This window comes from Echiichthys vipera, assembly GCF_963691815.1.
Source record: "Echiichthys vipera genome assembly, chromosome: 19".
Lineage (NCBI taxonomy): Eukaryota > Metazoa > Chordata > Actinopteri > Perciformes > Trachinidae > Echiichthys > Echiichthys vipera.
Window position 1 is genome coordinate 3,681,509 of NC_139844.1, and position 18,726 is coordinate 3,700,234.

General features: G+C 41.5%; 1 protein-coding gene across 4 annotated transcripts in view; it reads right to left on the bottom strand.

Moving 5' to 3' along the window:
* fynb (FYN proto-oncogene, Src family tyrosine kinase b) overlaps window positions 1-18,726 on the bottom strand; it is a 108,691-nt gene that overhangs the window by 24,470 nt on the left and 65,495 nt on the right. For all 4 annotated transcript variants that reach the window (XM_083934090.1, XM_083934088.1, XM_083934091.1 and 1 more), the window contains exons 4-5: window positions 7,133-7,229; window positions 460-558 (exon numbers count right to left, since the gene is read on the bottom strand). In XM_083934090.1, coding sequence (XP_083790216.1) covers window positions 460-558; window positions 7,133-7,229 — 196 coding nt within the window. The remainder of the gene's footprint in view (window positions 1-459; window positions 559-7,132; window positions 7,230-18,726) is intronic.

Genomic DNA, 18,726 nt, shown 5'->3' on the forward strand with positions numbered 1-18,726 from the left:
AAACAAATACACCAGACATAATCAAATCTATTGGGTAGACCTCTGTGACCACACTGCAACCACACTTCAAAATACTTTATTACTATGCCACCGCTTCATTCATTTGGGAGTGCATACATTTTACATGCTAATGTAGGCAATCAATGAGCTGTTGGATTTTCAAAAATCCAACTTGACCGCTCACCCATAGACTGGCTGGCATTTCAAATTCTTAATCCATCTCTTTAGTGTCACATAAATGCCATTTTATCAGGCCAGTAAAAACTGTGGGATGATGATACACTTTTTCTCCTGAATCTCCTCCCTCAGAAGGTTAAATCTGCACATGTGCAGCTCTCAGTCTGTGGCACATTCTAGATGAAAGCCACTAGTTTTGGACTAGTGTACTGTGAGTCTCTGAGGAGCATTCACACACGCACGCACGCACGCACGCACGCACGCAGGCACGCACACACTTACTCCTCAGCCTGGATAGAGTCCACTGGAGCCACGTAATTACTGGGAATGTAGCCACTGCCACCGGTGGTGAGCGAGCGAGCGTCCCACCAGTCCCCTTCACTGAAAGAGAGAGAGGAGTGGGAGAAAGGGGAAAGAGAAGAAACAGCAGAAGCACATTAATAGACATGATCTGTGCCATTGAACACATGAAAGAACAGCTTTTGTTTGACAGGCTTCCTAATGCTGTCCATGTGGAAAACATAGGATCATCTGTAGGGAGTAAAGGAAAGGGCAACTTGTTTAGCCCTGCAGCTAGCCAAACAAAAAATGTGAGCTAGAGGCCGCACTGAGATCTATACTTTTTTTTAGACATTCAACATTCATTTTTTGGGCAGTTTTTCAAGCCTTTATTAAATAGGACGGACAGGAAAAGGAGTGAGAGAGAGGGGGGGAGACATGCAGCAAAGGGCCACAGGTCGGAGTCAAACCTGCGGCCACTGCCCCATAATTTAACATTTTAAATCTTACAAAAATGACTGAGCGGCAGTCGGAACATGGTTAGCCTAGCTTAGCTTAGCTTAGCATTAGACTGGAAGATAAAACATGTGGAACATAAACTCTAAATCTCACAAGTTAGCAAGTTGTATCTTGTTTGTTTAATGTGTCTACAGACAGTATTGTGAAAAGGACAAATTGTGGTTTGAGAGGGAGTTACATGCTGTAACCACTTCTTAGCAAACAGCTGTGTACAGTGTTGTTTGATTCAACCTCCAAAATACTTTTTCTTTTAATATATGGGATAAAGGAGATGCATGAGAAGTAATCATTATTCACTTTGGACAGGGCCAAGGTGTTTCCCCCTGCTTCCAGACTTTATTTTATTTATTTAGCCTTTATCTAACCAAGTTAGTCCCATTGAGATCACAGATCTCTTTTACAAGGGAGACTTGGCCAAGACACCAGCAATACAATTACAGACAACAAATATTAAGCAAAATAAAACCACAAAAACATACTTGTTTAAAAACACTTGCATAAGGACAGCCAGAGGTTTTGAGAATGTAGTTCAGTTTGAAGGTTGTTCCAACCAACAGGTGATGAAAACCTAAATGCTTTGTTAGCTAGACTTTTGTTAGCTAGGCTAAACACGTACACACACACCAGTGGTGGCTGCTGGTCTTTCAAGGAGGGGAAGCTAATTTTTTCGGCCTACATCTTAAATGTGTTTGTTTATTTATATGTTCATTCTACCCTTTGTTCCTTTTCAAGAAAATTATCTGTGACCTTGTCGTACCAACTAGGCGTCTTTTCCAGGGACTTGACCAGTGTCCTCTCAATGGCAGCAGAGCTAGGCTGCTTAAACGGCCTTGGCCCAGCTGGAGCTGCTGCGCCAGGCTACTGTGAAGTGTGAGTGATGGTGACGGGAGGAGAAGCTCCGTAGCTGCCGCTGCTCGTTGGGGAAAGAAACCGCAGTGTGACAGAGCAGAGTCTCCAAACACAATGCTAGTCGTTTTTAAGTCTCTGGGGATCGGTAAAGTCTCCGGATCAGTTCAGAACAACGGAATGAAAAACTTGGAAAGTGCTCCGCTGGATGTTTATTCTTCAAGGTCGCTGATTTACTCATTTAGCTGTCAATCAACGGCCCTTATGTTGAAAACAATACTAGCGTCGCTGTCACAGCTGGTAAAAATCTCCTGTCACTCTAAGAAAGAATTAAGAGTAAATGATCTTTCAGTAACTGGAGTCAAGTCACGGAATTCTAGGGGAAATGATTTTCAAATGCATGTAAATGTGTCCATTATCTGGATATTTGACAGGATTTAAGGGAAAGTAATGGAGCAGCATGAGTCTCCAGCTTGTAAAGTTCAATAGCAGTCATTTTGGTATTCCTATCTGTCCTGATAAATGCTAAATGGACTGCATTTATGTAGCGCTTTTGTGTGTTTGGGGTCCCGGTCAGGTGTTAGTCTAAAATGAGCCTTCAGAACAGCTTAAAACAGAAGTAGCTATTTTTTATGTTTCTCCACTTATGCATTAAGGTTTTACTATATTTTATCACCCATCAATGCATTGCGAGCAGATACACATGTGAGTCCCTCAGGATCAGAGATGTTGGGGTGCTATTTTGTGCCAATGTTCAACAATCTATAGCCAAAGAGGCATATGGATCAAGGTGTACACCCACAGAAGGCATGGGACTAGAGCAGCTTTTGTTCTTTACTCTTACCATATATGGCCAGTTTACTGCACTTCAGTGATCAATGATCACTGGTAATAGAAAATCAAAGTGAACTCTTTTCATATGATTTGTTTTTGTTATTAATAAAAAACACCAAAAACGAACATGAACTAATCCTACAATAATTTCCTGTCTAAAGCCCAATATCTCCTCTTCCTCCACTGTTGTTCAAAACACATCAATGTATCGTTACCATGGTCATGCACTGCAGTTTATTTTGACTCGATCCCACTTACACCAGTCAAGTTTCCATCAAAATCTATCATACATATTAAACACATTTTTAGATATGTGGAAATATTAGGAGTCGGGCGCATTGACATAAACACGTTTATTGATCCCAAACTTTTCCACCTCAGCGAAGCATAAAAACATGCTGTTATACATGTTTGTTTTTTTCCTGACATTTCCACTCAAGTTTTGTTTATCCACAGATTGAAAATGTGGACGAAAACCGTTGATGGAAACATACTTGCTGTTGTGCTTGCGGAAATATAGGAAGTTATGTATTAATCTGCCAATGAGAGTGTCCAACAAATACATTGATCCATTTATGTTTCAACACAGTCCTACAAACACACTGCCCTCATATTTATGTGTACTTTACTGTTTCCCTTCCTCTATTCTTCTCCCCTTCTCTCTTCATTCCTTCACTCTATTTATTACACACGTCAGTATCTGGCTGCCTTAAGGGCAAGCAATAGTAGTGGTTTACCACAACTACTTGTGCTTACACATGAATGCACAATCAGTCATGTACATTTACTTTCCCCACCCCCGTGCTTTGACGATGTCTCTGACACACTGTACCAACCCGTGCTGGTCTATATCACATCCCTTACGCACCGGGAGGGAATGTCTTTGGGTGTGTGAGAGGGATGCTGAAGACAGAGAAAGAGACGGAGAGAGAAGGGAGGGGAGAAAGAGGGAGGAGAGGAGAGGCGTTGCTGTTCCTCCATTTAAGCTGAATAAAGCCATGATGAGGGATTGCCTTGGGCCAGCATCCCAGGCAGAAACAGGCCTGTTTCCCTTTGTTTATGACAGGACAAGGATCCCTCAGGAGGGAGGGAGGGAGGGAGGGAGGGAGAGAGTCTCAACAATCGGCCTTCTGAGAGAAAAATGTATGCAGGAGTGAGAGGATGTGTTTGTGCGGTGTAAGATGTGTCGGTATGTACATTTGCATGGAGCCGGAGAGACATAAACAGATGGGGCGGGGTGGGCCCCAGTCTGTCCCGCTGCTGCTTTTGTCTCCAGAAACAAACCTCCTTAAACCAACTCTGCTCTGCCACAAAACCAGAAAGCAAAAACAAGAGTAAACAGAGAACCTCCCTCCTGTCTCCAAATCCTCTCTCCCCATGGTGACTGCTGATGAATAAGTGCTGACAGAGTAGTAGTAGTACAGTACAGCACACTCACAACACCACAGTGTGCTCATTCAGAGACTGCAGTTGAATCAGAACAATAATTATTGAATTGACTAACAACGTAGCATTCAGAAAAACAGTAGCTGTTTCCTGATAATGTCTGATGAAGCTTCAAAATACACACTCACAGTGGGTTATAAAAAGCCTGAGCTGAATGCAGTGCCTTCTAAACATTCAGGGATGGAGGTCTGTTTCCTCGAGAATGCCAGGAATCACAAAACAAAAAAGGGACAGCAGTGGCTTCTGTCAGCTGAGGCTGGGGTGCTAGGATCTTTGGTGGCCCTGCTATACGTGAGCCACGCCTGCACGGGCATCTGTCAGTCACTTCCTGCCAGCTCCGAAGGGCTGGAGCAGATTTTTTTTTTTTAGTCCTTTACCATCTTTGTCCAGCAGGGGTCAGTGTGGCCGGCTGGAAGAAGCCCAGTCCATATTTGAGGCTGGTTGAAGCAGTGAGGCGTGGGCGGACCAGGGAGGTGGGGTGGTGGGGGGGAGGGGAGCAGGGGAGCGCAGAAAGGGGTGAAGATGCCCCTGCTGCCCCTGCTGAGGTGGAGGAAGAGGAGAGAGAAGAGGAAGAGGAGGGAGTCTGGGCTCTAATGACTGTGTCTTCCTGCTCTGGATGAGGCCCAGCAGGGACAGAGGTGTGCGGTGGAATGTGCAAGACGCCGGCTGGAACAGGATGCTAACTGGGTGTGGTGAGGAGGAAGAGTAACCTTGCTGGGCCAAAGGCTAAGATATTGGGGCAGCTATTTACAGTAGAGAGCTTTTAAAATCCATCTTATTTCTCATAAGCATTAACATTTTGATTTGAGACACTGTCTAAAGCACTATGTTTGTTGAGACAAAGACATCTATAAATTGAAATAAACACTTGTGCTGCATTAACTAGCATTATTTAGACTCATTTGCATGCATCTACACGTAGCCAAGGGTGTGACTTCCACTGGGGGTCAGCAAGCAGGGACTTAAGTGTTTTTTTGCCCCACATTTCACCTCTCAGGCTGCCGTAGAGACACCCAGGTTGCAGTCTGGGGTTTAAAACCAACCACCAATAATTTCTAATGAACTTCCCTAAAAAGAACCTACAATAAGAATTTCCTTGAAAAAAGAGCTTGGATTAAACTCAAGTAAATATGTAGTCCTTATTAATTTACAATGGTATATAAATATAATTTTTCATACATGTTGAATTGTACAGTATTGCTATCATACCAAGTGAATCACTTTCTTCTTTTCCTATGATTTCAAATGACATCGTTTGTTACAGGAAATGTTTTTTTTCTTCATTTTTTGAAGTACACCATAGGTTATCACTTTGCAAAGAGTGCTGCTGTGTTTTAAAAGATGCATTTCTTTCACGATTTTAGTCAGCCATTGGTTTCTACTAATTTCCACACAGTACAGAAATTAATGGAACAGTCATATAATCACATCAGAAAAAGGGTTTAGAATATATCTGGAAATCAACCAAAATATAAAGTACACATGATCAAACAGTGATATGGTCAAAATCTGGAGATCAGCCAATTTCCAGCCTCAATACCATTATTATGGAAAATAAAATGACCAATTTTGTCAACTGTGTTACTTCCTTTCATATTGATATAAAGAGAATTTCTGTCTTTCCATCCCTTTCTAACTTGAAAATCCCAAATAAAGAATTCTTCATTGTGAAACGTTGTGGTGCAGAAGGGTGTGTCAAGATGAAGTGAGCTGAGACCTTGCTCTGATCTCTGTGTGTTATTACACGTGGCCATAGACTGTGTTTCTCTCTTCATTTATTAGCTTTAATTATAAATGCTCATTATATTATTATTATTAGTGTGACACAGCGCTGTGAAACTGAAACTACAGTTCTAAGTGTACCGTCAGCTATTGTCAAAGAATTATGTTATAACAACAAATACTTTTAATAAGATTCCCATATGAGAAATCTAATCTCTCAGTGACCTGCTGCTGCAGCACTGGACTCACGTGCACCCGCTTGTCAGGTGCTTGCCGCCTACAATGAAAGGCTTTATCATTTCCATATATTAATAATGCAATTAAAAACTAAAAAGTACTAGAATGTACTGGCAAAAACATATTATGCAGTTCGCCTTTATTGAAAGCTGACATTAAGCAAAAAAAAAAGAATCAATATTTTTTATTAAAAAACATATATCTGAATACCAAAAATGAAACTTGAATACCTACTCAGTGAACGCATATTTACCACATAATCTAAAGGAAAATAGGTTCAGAATGTGGATAGCACTGTTGCCTCGCAAAAAAATAGCCCCCCCCCATCCGCACGCAAACTCGATAGGGACAAGCGATTAAAGATGGATGGATGGTTCAGAGCACAGACCAAGCAGTCACTGCACCTCCTCAAATGTCACTGCACCACTGCAGGAACCCAAACACAGAGGCAGCTGAGCAGCACTTCAGCAGGCTGAGATGGCCTCATGTACAGTAGATAGGGAGAAAATGAAAACCAACCACAAGCCCTGATGGTTAAAGAGCTGGCAGATAGAGCGGGCAGTACAAACTGGTCCTCTGCTCCTCTGCTGACCAGAAGCAAGGTTAGCCAACATCACTGTGGGTGGAACAGAGCGCTTCCAGTCCAAATCTTTAAGGAACACCACACACTCGGCTGGCTGCAGCTTCTGCTCCACCCTTTAATAGTGTAACCCACATCAGGTTGCTGCCATTCTGTTTTACTGCATTTTCATTGGATATAGGCCTTTTTTTGTTTCATGTGTAAATGGATTCAGTTATCAACGTTGGGACTCCTAGGTTGGTCGCAACATTATTTTCATATATTTTCACAAACTGAAGTAAAACAGATTTATTTTGGGCTCTAGCTTGCTCCAGATTATGAAACCCATAAGCTTCTTTTCTATGTACAAGATGCCATTTTTACCTCCAATGAAAAGTGACGCCCTGACTGCTCCTCTCCCAGCAGCACCATCCCCTTTAAGGCAGTGATAAAATGGTAAACTTGCATTCCTCCCAAGTGCAGGCAGTGTGATAAGCAGCTGTAGCGACTTACGTGCTGTTGATAATCTGAAACCTTTCTCCTTTCCTGAAGCTGAGGTCATCTTCTGTCCGTGCCTCGTAGTCATAAAGTGCCACAAAGAGGGTGACTCCTGCAGGAGGTATAAAAACATAGTGTCATCGCTCAGCAGATTAGAAAGAGAAGATGAAGCTCACATGTTTAACTGACGGTGCACTGGCAGCTGCAGCAGAGTCAGACATGGGAACAGTGAACAGACCACTCAGGAAGAGTGATACTTTAGTAATGGACATTTCAAGTGTCTGGAATCGGACTACAGAGCATTTGAGTTATAATCCTCATGGTTGATGTGAAATCTCAGACAATTGACCTTGTTCTGAAAAAAAGTAGGTTTATCACTGCATTATATTCCTGTTCTGTGTGAAAAAATATATTGATGTGCAAATGTGTTTGTGTAAAGGTCTTTAGATCGTCCAACAGTTAAGTCAGGACTGAAATAGCTCAGCAACTATTAAAATGACATCTAGAAATGTTTTCATGGTCCACAGGGTAAATCAGAATAACTCCAGGGATTCTCTTACTTCTTATCTGGTGCCACCAGCATATCAATCATTCCAATTAGCCAGTGAAATATCTCAAAAGGGATATTTTGACTGACAGTTAGTGTTAGCCGTTAGCATTAGCCGTTCCAGCTAAGTAAAGATGAAAGTGATGTTAGCGATCAAGGAGAAAAGTAGCCATTTGGGCGTGCGTTTGAATGGCGTTTCTCTCCTTTCTCTCAGTCCATGGAGTGAATGCTCGGCCTATATTGACTCTGGTTTTTGCACGTCTCCGCTCACTCAGCTGCTGGGACAAATAACGCCCCCTTCACTGAGGCTCCGAAGCAGCTGCAGGATTGGCAAACTCCATTTCACCCAGTGCCAGCCTACAGTAGCTGCACCCAACAACAGACAACCCTGGCAACCAGCAGCACTCAACGTTATTGGCTGCTACCATGGAAACACAATGGGACAGAAACTCATTGTTAAACCAGTCAGTTTTTTTTGTAGAATATTAATTCAGACTAAATATATTTTTTTATGGAAAAGCAATACTTTCATTCTGTACACTTGAGGGCGCCCCGGTGGGTGTATTTTTTTTATTTTTAATGTAGCTTTTAATAAAGATTCTACATATTCAACCTTTAATTCTTTTCTGTGTCTTAATGATGGAAGAATAACCTTTGCAGAATCAAAATTCTTCTCAAAGTACATGATGTCACCTTCTCCCCACTGTGTCTTATCCCCTTTCCCACATCTCCCTCCATTAATCGTACTCATTTTGCCCTCATTATGAAAAAAACAAAAAAGGCCTCATTTAAATATCTCCAAGTAGCACTTCTCTCACAGGAATTCTTGCTTGCGGCAAACATGATAAAGGAATTTAGGTTCATTGAAGGACGTGTTAGCGGATCGCAGCAGGAGGTTAAAAATACAAATTAAATAGTGAGGTGGAGAAAAACTCAAACAGTTAAAAGAACCCTTCAGGTGTAGTCTCATCAGTTATCAGGAGACAACAGAGAAAAGACTGAAGAAAACATGTAGTAAAATCATGAACTCAAGGGATCCTCAAGGCCAAACTAAACCAGTTAATCCAGGCCTAATTTTAATACTGCTTCAAATAAATTAACACAAAATGTAAAATTACACCCTAAAATATGAATCTTTCGGCTTACTTTTAATTGGGGTTACAGGGTTATATAGTCTTAAGTGAATTCACTGTCTTACCACCGTCAGTGAATAAGACACAGCTCTTTACTTACTAAAAGCATTAGCTAAATCCCAACAACAATGTTTCAGTGGCTTTGAAAGGTGCAACATTGCCTTTTCATGTTTCCTGCAAGTGTTTCTGCTTATGTGAAGCAAATCCACCTCCTGAACTGACAGCGATATAAATGGGTTTTGGGCTGCCTCAGTCCAGTTTGACTCCCATTACACAGGCTAAACACCTCTCTAGATGAAGACCAGTGGCCTGACAAACCTTTTTTAGTCATTCCAGCATTATCTCACCAACAACCTACTCACTGATGGACCAAACTGGAAGCATCACAGTGGCTGGAACAGAGCCGAATTTGCACAAGCTGATGTGTTTTAAGTTTAACTTAAAGTGAAATTCCGGAATAAAATCATCCCAGGGTTTTTTTTCTGCAAAAACACTCATCAAATAAGCCATTATGACTTTTTTATTTCGTTTAACAAATATTAACGGAGAAATCCCAGAGAGTCGCTAACAGTCGAATGCGTCTAACACTGATTAGCTCAGGGCAGCAAGATGAAGGCATTTAAACAGCTTTTTTAACCACTAATACTGCTCAAGATAACACCAAACCTCTGCAGTAGCATGATAAAGAGTCCCTACACAGGATAAAAATCCATAAAGTTCAAGTTCTAGTTTTTTTTTGTGCCATTTTTGGTATATAAATCACATTGGAAAATGTGCAAGGAGCTCAGAGAGTGTGCTGTCAACATTTAAAAGACATTTCCCGATAAAAACAAACAAACAAACAATCAATCAATCAATCAATCAATCAGTGCCACATAGAATTTGAAATACTGGCTTTATGTGTGGCCTCCAGGAGCGGCAACGTACAGCCAATGGTCCTGCTGGCTGATCCAACCACTTTGTTCAAAGTCTTTTTTTCTTTCAGGGTGAGATTTCCAAAGCCCAAGAATTTACATTTCTCAACATGTCTGATTCCTATTTTGACAAAAGTCGATGACAAGTTCACTCGTTTTTGATGTGTTCAGAGGCAAGTTGTTTTCTTTACTCCATTTAACTACATTTTCTACCTCCTCACGATAATGTGATTCATTTTTTGAGCTAATATGCCCGATAATGGTTGTATCATCTGCAACAACAAGGGGCTCAAAATGCATCCCTGCGGGGAGCCAGTGCTAGCATGTAGCTCATCAGATATACAACCATCGAATTTGACCCTTTGTGATTGGCAAGTCAAAAAATTTAAAATCCATTTGCAAATGGCATCGTGGAGTCCAATGTATTTGAGTTTGTGAATAAAATTGGTTGGGCCATTGAACTGTAGTCTATGAATAGCATTCTAGCATATGATTTCCCATTGTCAAGATGCTTGTAGACTGAGATCAAAGCAAAGGAAATGGGATCCTCAACACTTCTATTTTTTCTGCATGCGAATTGGTGCGGGTCCACAGACACAGGAATTTGATCTCTAATATAATCCAGCACCAACCGCTCAAAGGTTTTCATCAAGTTAGATGTGAGGGCCACTGGCCGATAATCACTCAGACACGTCACAGGTGTCTTCTTTGGCACAGGAATTATAATTGCTTTTGGGGAAGTGGGACAGAGCACATCCTGAGTGACATGTTAAAAAGATCTGTCAGAACAGGGGCGAGTAGCTCAGAGAAGAGTTTAAGGACATAGGGAGGAGTATGGTCTGGACCAGGAGCTTTCCTAACTTTAGTCCTGGAGAGGACCTTCCAGACATCCTCCTCAAGGATGGTAAAGCCAATTCGCTCATTACAAGCACCACAAGAAACAGGCTCAACATTTGTAATGTCAAAGCGACAATAAAACATACCAAGTTCATTTGGCAAAGATGGGACAAAATTTATAATGGATCCTCCTTTAGGTTTCCACGTGATGGTGGAGTTTAACCCCTGCCACATGCATGGTGGGTCTTCCTACATGAAATGTCCGTCTATATTGGCCCCATAGGCTCGTTTAGCTGTTTTAATAGACCGTTCCAAAGAATATCTGGACTGCCTATAAGCTGCAGCATTTCCAGATTTGAAAGCCTCAGTTCGCTGATAAATTTTCTTATTCACGTCCACATTAAACCACGGCTTTTGACGTGTCGTTTTATAAGCCTCCTTGGAACATAGCAGTTAATACAAAATCCAATCTACCCAGGACTGAATCACAATACTCATGTAGATTTTCAGAGTGGAATACAGACCATGTAACATCAAAGCCTCCTTGTAATTTCATTTTGTTCTCCTTTGTCCAACACTGAACAGAATGCAATGTAGGCTTTGATTGTTTACTGCTCTGTATGTATGAAGTAGTAGTACAGAGAAGTGATCAGATTTTCCAAAAGCTGGTCTGAGGCTGGATCGATAAGCAGACTTCACATTACTGTAGCAATGATCAAGGATGTGTGCTCCCCTAGTTGGATGTTTGACATGCTGATGGTAGTTGGGAAGAGACGTTTTAAGACATTTATTTAAATCACTTAAAGAGTAAAATCTAAATTTAGAGAGCATCATCTGTGTCCTAACAGCCAACGAGCGCTCCACTATATTGATTCTGTTAAATTAATGTGTGGAACAAGCTTTAAATAGATACATGTTCTTTACATTGCACCAAATAACAAATAAGTTGCCAGCCCATCACTTTACATGCCATCTCCCCATAGCCCCATCCTCCTGCCACACACACAGGCACACACACTATACACACATAGACGCATGCAATGCCCTGCAGTGAGACCAACTCATTACCTCAGAGACTCCTCTCCCCTCTGCCTTTTACCTTATCTGACCCTGTTTATCTCCAACAACACATTTATTTAAGTTTCTGTAGTGAAAGGAGGAGCTCAAAATGCTGCACAGCACTGCATTGTTAAGAAGTTGAAGGAGTTCCCTCATATCAGTAATCAAGAAACTGATTGCTAACAGCCATCCCTGGAAGAGTATGGAGGGTATCCCGTAAAACTGCAGTGCATCAGCTTGTGTTTTACAATACATCACTACACGAAACACAGCATCTGTAAACTGAACAGGATGTCAGTGTCAAAGAAGGAGACAGTGTGGCCTCTGTGTGATAGCGCGTCGTTAGAACTGGGCATTCTGGACTATAGCCCTGGACCTCTGTGCTGGGTAATAAAAAAAAGAATGCAACATAGTAGCAGTGAAAAGCGCAAAATTCTGACATGTCCACACTGACAAGAGATAACTTCAAAATCAAACTTAAAGCAGACTGACTGTGTTTGGGTTTAACAGTGACCCTGTTAACTGGGGACTTTCAGCTGAGTGCTTCTGAGGTTGCCGTAGTGACTGCAGATGATGGAAACAGGATTATGTTTTAAGAGAGATATTCAGACTTTATACTGTAAAAAGGAGATACTCTGAGATATGTTTTACTACAATAGAATGACAGGTATGTTATTGGCTGGTGGTGCACCGGGTTAATCTCTTGACTTTCATTTATTTTCCGGCAATAATTATGGAGTAAGACAGCTGTCAAAACGATGTGTCCATGATTAAAAGATTAGTCCGTGATTCTAACCATTCGTATTCGTAAATAAAAAAGTTGTACACAAAATTCTGCTGTCATACACAAGTCTGAGAAACTGTTGGGGTTAGGATTGTTTTTATGCGAGTATGAATCTAAAAGCTGTGAGTACAACTCTAATTTCTACGACTACGAAGTCTCCCCTGTGAACACAAATTCTGTTTGTGGGTATGAGTAGAAAAAGTGTTGAAATGACGTCACATAGGTCACAGGCAGGTCACAGGGCAAAGTAATCAAACCCCGAATGATGCGCAGAAGCCGAGGATGCCTGACAACAGTGCACCCACTGACATTGCCGGTAACTCAGGGGAAGCATCATCACAGCTAAAGTATATAACACATACAACATTTTTTTTTTTTTAGTTATTTATTCATTTCATGAAATTGTGCTGTTTTAAATAATAGTTATCAGAACCCTGCAACACAGAGCTGATAGCGTACCCACCAGCTCACTAGCTAGCGACGCGCCTGGAGGTGACTAACCCTAACACTTTGATTATCACCCTCCAGCCCTGTACATAGATATGAAGGTAATGTTTGGCCATCCCCCAACACCACTTTATCCTTAATCCTGGCCTGATTTAGAATCACAGCCGGTGTGATCCAATCACAGAATAGTCTCTACTCCTACTCCTTCCCCTTAGCTCATTTTAGATTCTACAAAGGTCCTTGGCTGAACTGACAGAACTGGACCCAGGGACATTATTGTTCATGGATTCATCATTCAGGCATTACGACCATAATGTCATATAAAAAACATATTGACTTTGTATCGAAATAACTGGTACATTTTCCCACTGACTTCAACAGGGAGTTTTCCGGTGCAGGATCCATGGAAGAACTCAACCTTAAAGCACTTCTGGATAACAATGATTTAAATTATTCAAATTTGGCACATGTGGCATGTGCTAGCTTTCACAAAATCATTTTTATGACAGATAATAAAAGTTATGGTGTTGCCGGCCTTGTACAACACGTGTAAACAGTGGTTTTAAAGAAACTACAGCATGTAGGAGTAGGAATATTAAAGAATAGTATCAGTTTACTTAATCAGTATATTAGGACCGCATAAAGACTGTTGTTGTTGAAAGCATGTTAGTAGAACTTGAGTCAATATTATTTTGTCAAACTACTAAATCCAAGGTCAAGAGGAAACCTTTAAAAGCTTACTTTTATAGTTTATAGCTAATCAAAACCATTTTATTTGGAGGTAAAATTGAGAGTGAGAGCATGCACAATGTAAACCTGTCTGATTGTCTGACTAGTAACACCTGCACCATTACACTTCAGTTCAGCAAAGTTCTATATTCTCAGATCTCAACAAATGATCAAGTGAGTACAATTTTATTATTAACAATGAGAATGATAATAATAAAGATGCAATAAAGTGGAATTATCCTGAAAGAGGTTTGAATCTCTATCTAACTCACTATCTTTTGAGTTTGATTTGTCGTGTTTCACAACAGAGCAGGTCTGAGGTGACTGCAGCTCTTAAGCTGTTCCATGCATCTGAGTGTTTGACAAATGGAAGTTAGAATGGGTCCACTTAAACTCTCTTGATCAAATTTTTTCAAGTTGTTTCACTTCAGACGCTCTCACTAGGCTGAGGCTTTCTGGGAAACAGTTGAGAGATAGGCTCTGGCTGATAGGACTGCACACACTGAGGACCTGCTGCTACATAAGAATAATGCAGAGCCAGCACATAGACTGTATAAAAATTGACGTAGCATACCCATGGGGGTCCGTTCTCTTAACTTGATCCAATCGTCCTCGCCTACGGGATTCTCCATCTTGTCAGACTTTAACTCCGACTTTTTTCCTCTTACAAAAAAGGGCATGTATGTGAAGTTGAGGGGAGGGAGATACGTCCATCTGGCTGACGTTTACCTCTGAGGAGAAGTAAGAGGCTAGCTGTCACTCAAAAGGCCACGCCCCTAATTATTCAGAAACTTTAACCTCCAATAAAATAAAAACTAGCCTGGTACAAAAAAAATCCACCCCCTCAGTGTTGTCATGGAGATATGACCTAAACATAAAGACTAGAATGTGTTTTTGTACCAGGCCTTAAACAGGTTTAATGATGCGTTGAAAACGGCCTGTTTAACTGCAGTTTTTGGATCAACCAGGAAGTCGCTGTGGTGGGGGCTTGAGCCAGCTGCTCATTATTGGGCATTATACAAGCGGACTCAACCTGGCAATCTGATTGGTCAACTAGACATTTCTAACATGCTGTGTTCAGCATGACAGCACACCATGCTCATCGTTAAAAATATTAATACTCAGCCATTTCCATGGCAACATTATAACTTCCAGGGCTAAATCAAAAACCAGTAGGCAACGGTATTGTTAATATTATAAAAATATTGATACAAAAATGGATTGTTTTTTCAATGAAATGTTATTGCTAAGGCAGAGCCTGGGCCTTGTTAACTTCCTGTCTCATTAGAATGTTGCTTTTGTGCCATTTCTATTGAAGTTAATGGGGCACTATAACCCCACTATAGTCCCACCATAACCCATCATATAAAACTTCATCTATCTGGGCTGTTTATCCTTTGACTGAAAAATGCTTCACAAAATAAAATAAAATTGTGTGATATTGACTGGTGTTTTTCTTTCTTTATCCAAACGTGCACATTTGTTTTCCTTCTTATTGGTCTAACAGATGGATCGTCTGCTGCAGCAGCTGCATAAAGCTCGGCTCAGGTCTGTTTAGTCCAAGATATCTGCTCATGATACATGACAATACAGGGCCGGTCCAACCTATTATTGATAAAGCTGGTTAACGTTAGCTTTTCTGAATATTAATAAATATAATTTACACTTTTATCTCTGTGGACTCCGGTTAGTGGAAATGTTTGAATCATATCAGCTGTGCCGGTGAGTCAACGAGTCAGTGACACAGCGCCATCTTAAAAAAAGCTTGTCGTTACATGTGACATACTTATTTTTTTCTGCAGATATCTTAGGGTTCGTAAACATGATCGAACACAAGCTTTTTTTCTCTGTCATTCTTAAAAACTTTTCAATCCACACGGCCTCAGCTCATTAAATATCTGCGTCCACGTGAAACCAGTGAAACCGACTCCAAACTGCCACAGAAATACACCAATAATAGAGAAGAAGAGACGGGGAAATGCTGTGGAGAATACAAACACTGGAGAGTTCCTCTCCAAATCTGGAGACTTCCCAAATCCTCCTCCATCGTAGAGAGAAATGTGTCCACTGTTTCTGGTGTTGGTGGGGACTTTTGTGCTGTTTTGGACTCTGATGCACCAATCACTCTGCAGTTAGTGTCCTCAACGAGCAGAGGGTGCTGCTGGGAGCCCCTTCCCCATCCCAAAGCACTCACAGGTGGTAAGTGTCTGGCTACTTTTTGCGACCTTCTTACCAACTCTATTTATAAAAAGCTGCTAGCGACAAATTTAGTTCCTTATTCAGAGCATCAGGGAAAAGGGAGAAATCTGTGATCGGCATAATTCATTCCCATGCATGTGACTCAGAGTCCAGTTCAGTAAACAGTCTATGGGTCTGTCTCTCTCTTCTCACGCAGAGGCACTGTTGTTGTTATGTGACGCCGCGGGGTCAGAGGTCAGAGATGGGGAGATGAGGGCATGTTTAACAAAGTATGCAGTTTCGTGATCCAGACGACAACGCCACAGGGGTCGTTTTCAAATCCTCCAACTCGGTTACAAAAGATCCCGTTTTCAGGCTCCGATAACGCCAGCTGGGTGTGGATGGGCCCTTAGTTTCATCAAGATTAAGCTAGCATGGCAGTTTTGTGTTTCTATACGTGGTATTGATTCAGTTTGGGAAACCCCACAACCTCTACAAAGCTAACGTACTGTTGATGCTGGGCTCTGCCATGTTGGATTGTGAAGTCTGGGTTCCAACCAAGCCCCCACCACAGCGACTTCCTGGTTGATCCAATAAGGAAGCTCCAAAATCTTCAGTTCTCTGAGTGTCCACTAGGGGCAGGTTTTATCATAGAGCAGTTTCTCATTGACCCCCATGTTAAACAGGCCGTTTTCACAGCATCATTAAACCTGATTAAAACCTGGTACAAAAAATATTCTAGTCTGTATGTTTAGCTCATATCTCCATGACAACACTGAGGGGGGTGAATTTTTTTATTCCAGGCTAGTTTTTATTTTATTGGAGGTTAAAGTTTATGAATAATTAGGGACGTGGCCTCGTGAGTGACAGCTAGCCACTGGCCCTCACTTCTCCTCAGAGGTAAACGTCAGCCAGATGGACGTATCTCCCTCCCTCAACTCCTTTTTTGGTAAGAGGAAATGAGGCGGAGTTAAAGACTGACAAGATGGAAACTCCCGTAGGCGAGGACGATTGGATCAAGTTGAGGGAACGGACTCCAACAGGTATGCTACGTCCATTTTTATACAGTCTATAGTTCTGACCGAGATCTCTGATTGGGCATTTGGAAATTCTAATGCAGCAAAACCATGTGATAACAAACAAAGAGAGGGCAGAGCCGACTGTTTAAAAGAGAGTGTCTGATTGAAAACTTGAATGCATCACAGCTGTAGTTTGCACTGCTCCAGTATTCCATTAAGTCAGCTTTGGGTATAAACTGCTTTATTGATTTATCTCACTTGACTGCCGGGCTCCTAATCAATTAGTTACATAAGGTCATTGGACTAGTTATGAAATTCCATTTTGGGAAATGACACTAGCAAAAGATCAACCGATAATCAATAAGATCACTGATGCCACTGGCAATGTGGGTTCCTCAGCACTGCGACTGTGTGGCTGTTAGATAAACAAGTTCTGCAGCTGTGTTAGAACAGAGGTTGAGAGGGAACAGCGGCTTATGTCCAAATTTCCCCACCAGGAGAAAATTAAAAAGCTAAACCCCTCTCTGCTCCTCTGCCACTGAGTGGATTTGGATTATATAGCGCAGAAAATAATCCACACTTTGAGGGAGAGGACTCCTGCTAAGTTTAATGGAAATGCTGAGTTCCTCTGCAGAGCAGCCTGGGCTCAGTCAGACATAAAGGATATCCTGAGTAGAAATATTCTGCATATAAACAATGACCCCAGCACACAAAGCCCCGTGTTAATGCCAGCCGGACGTTCCTGACAGGGCCGGGCTGGGGTCTGGCTGTGAGGTGAGGATTGTCAGGATTTTGGGATGCCATAGAGTTCCTTAACTACGAACAGAATCCCTAAGAGTTTGGGATTTTGCAAGTAGAGGTGTGTGTGTGTATGGGTGGCAGCTGTGAGCAAGTCTATCATCGGTTGAATAGAGTTCTGTAGGTGTGTGGGAATAAAGTAAAAAGAAATGACCTTCACACTCCGGTTTGTTGCAGATACTTTCACTCTTCTGACAAAACTATAAAGACACATTGCTCTCAGAAAAACCCGTCAAAAAAATTACTTCTTCCTTCTGTGTTCTTTGCAAATTTGTGTCAGGCGAGCATTTCCATACTTTAATTTGATCAGGATAGTTTCACTGCAATGCTTGCTTTACTTCACATTCAAACCTAGAGGCTGCTAAAGTCAAGAAAATGTGAGATGGAATACAAACTTGTTATATCAGATAAATCATTGTTTTAGCCATTGAGCTCTTTGGAAGAAACAGTTCCTAATTGTTTGTATTTATTGTTTGCATTAAATGTAAATTGTTCTTTCAACATTGGGTCGCGTTGTTGTGTGCTAACTAGTGTCTTGAATTCGTTGTGTCTGTCTTCTGGTTTCCCTTTTTGAATGATGAATACAGACAACAGCCACCTTCTGGTTTGGAGAGTTATTTCCTCTCACGCAGGTGCAGAATGTACATGCCAGTTGGCTGTTGACTGTAGTCTTTGCGGTATGTTAAGTTGGGCTTTTTTATTTTATCTTTATTTTACCAGGAAAGTCCCATTGAGATTAAAAACCTCTTTTCGAGGGAGTCCTGGCCAAGAGGCAGCAAAAGTGACAAAGTTACAATATACAGACAACAAATACAATTCTAAAAAAAACAGTTACAAGTAAAGGAGGTCGTCTCAAGTGCTCTCTGTCTGGATATAAAAGCATACAAAGAAATCAATTCAGTTAATATCCAGACTTTTGGCAGCATGTTTCAGGTAGAAGGAGCCCTTTTTCCCAGTTCTGTGCGGGCAAATGGAACAGCCAACAACAACTGATGATTTGAACGCAAACCATAAGAATCAACAGTGTGATTAAATTACAGATGTAGGAAGGCAGTAGCCCAAGCACCTTGTAAATAAAAGTGCACCAGTGTCCCAGCCTCCTGGTGAACAAAGAAGGCCATCCCACTGGAGAACACAACTCACAATCATGAGTCAGGGCTCTAC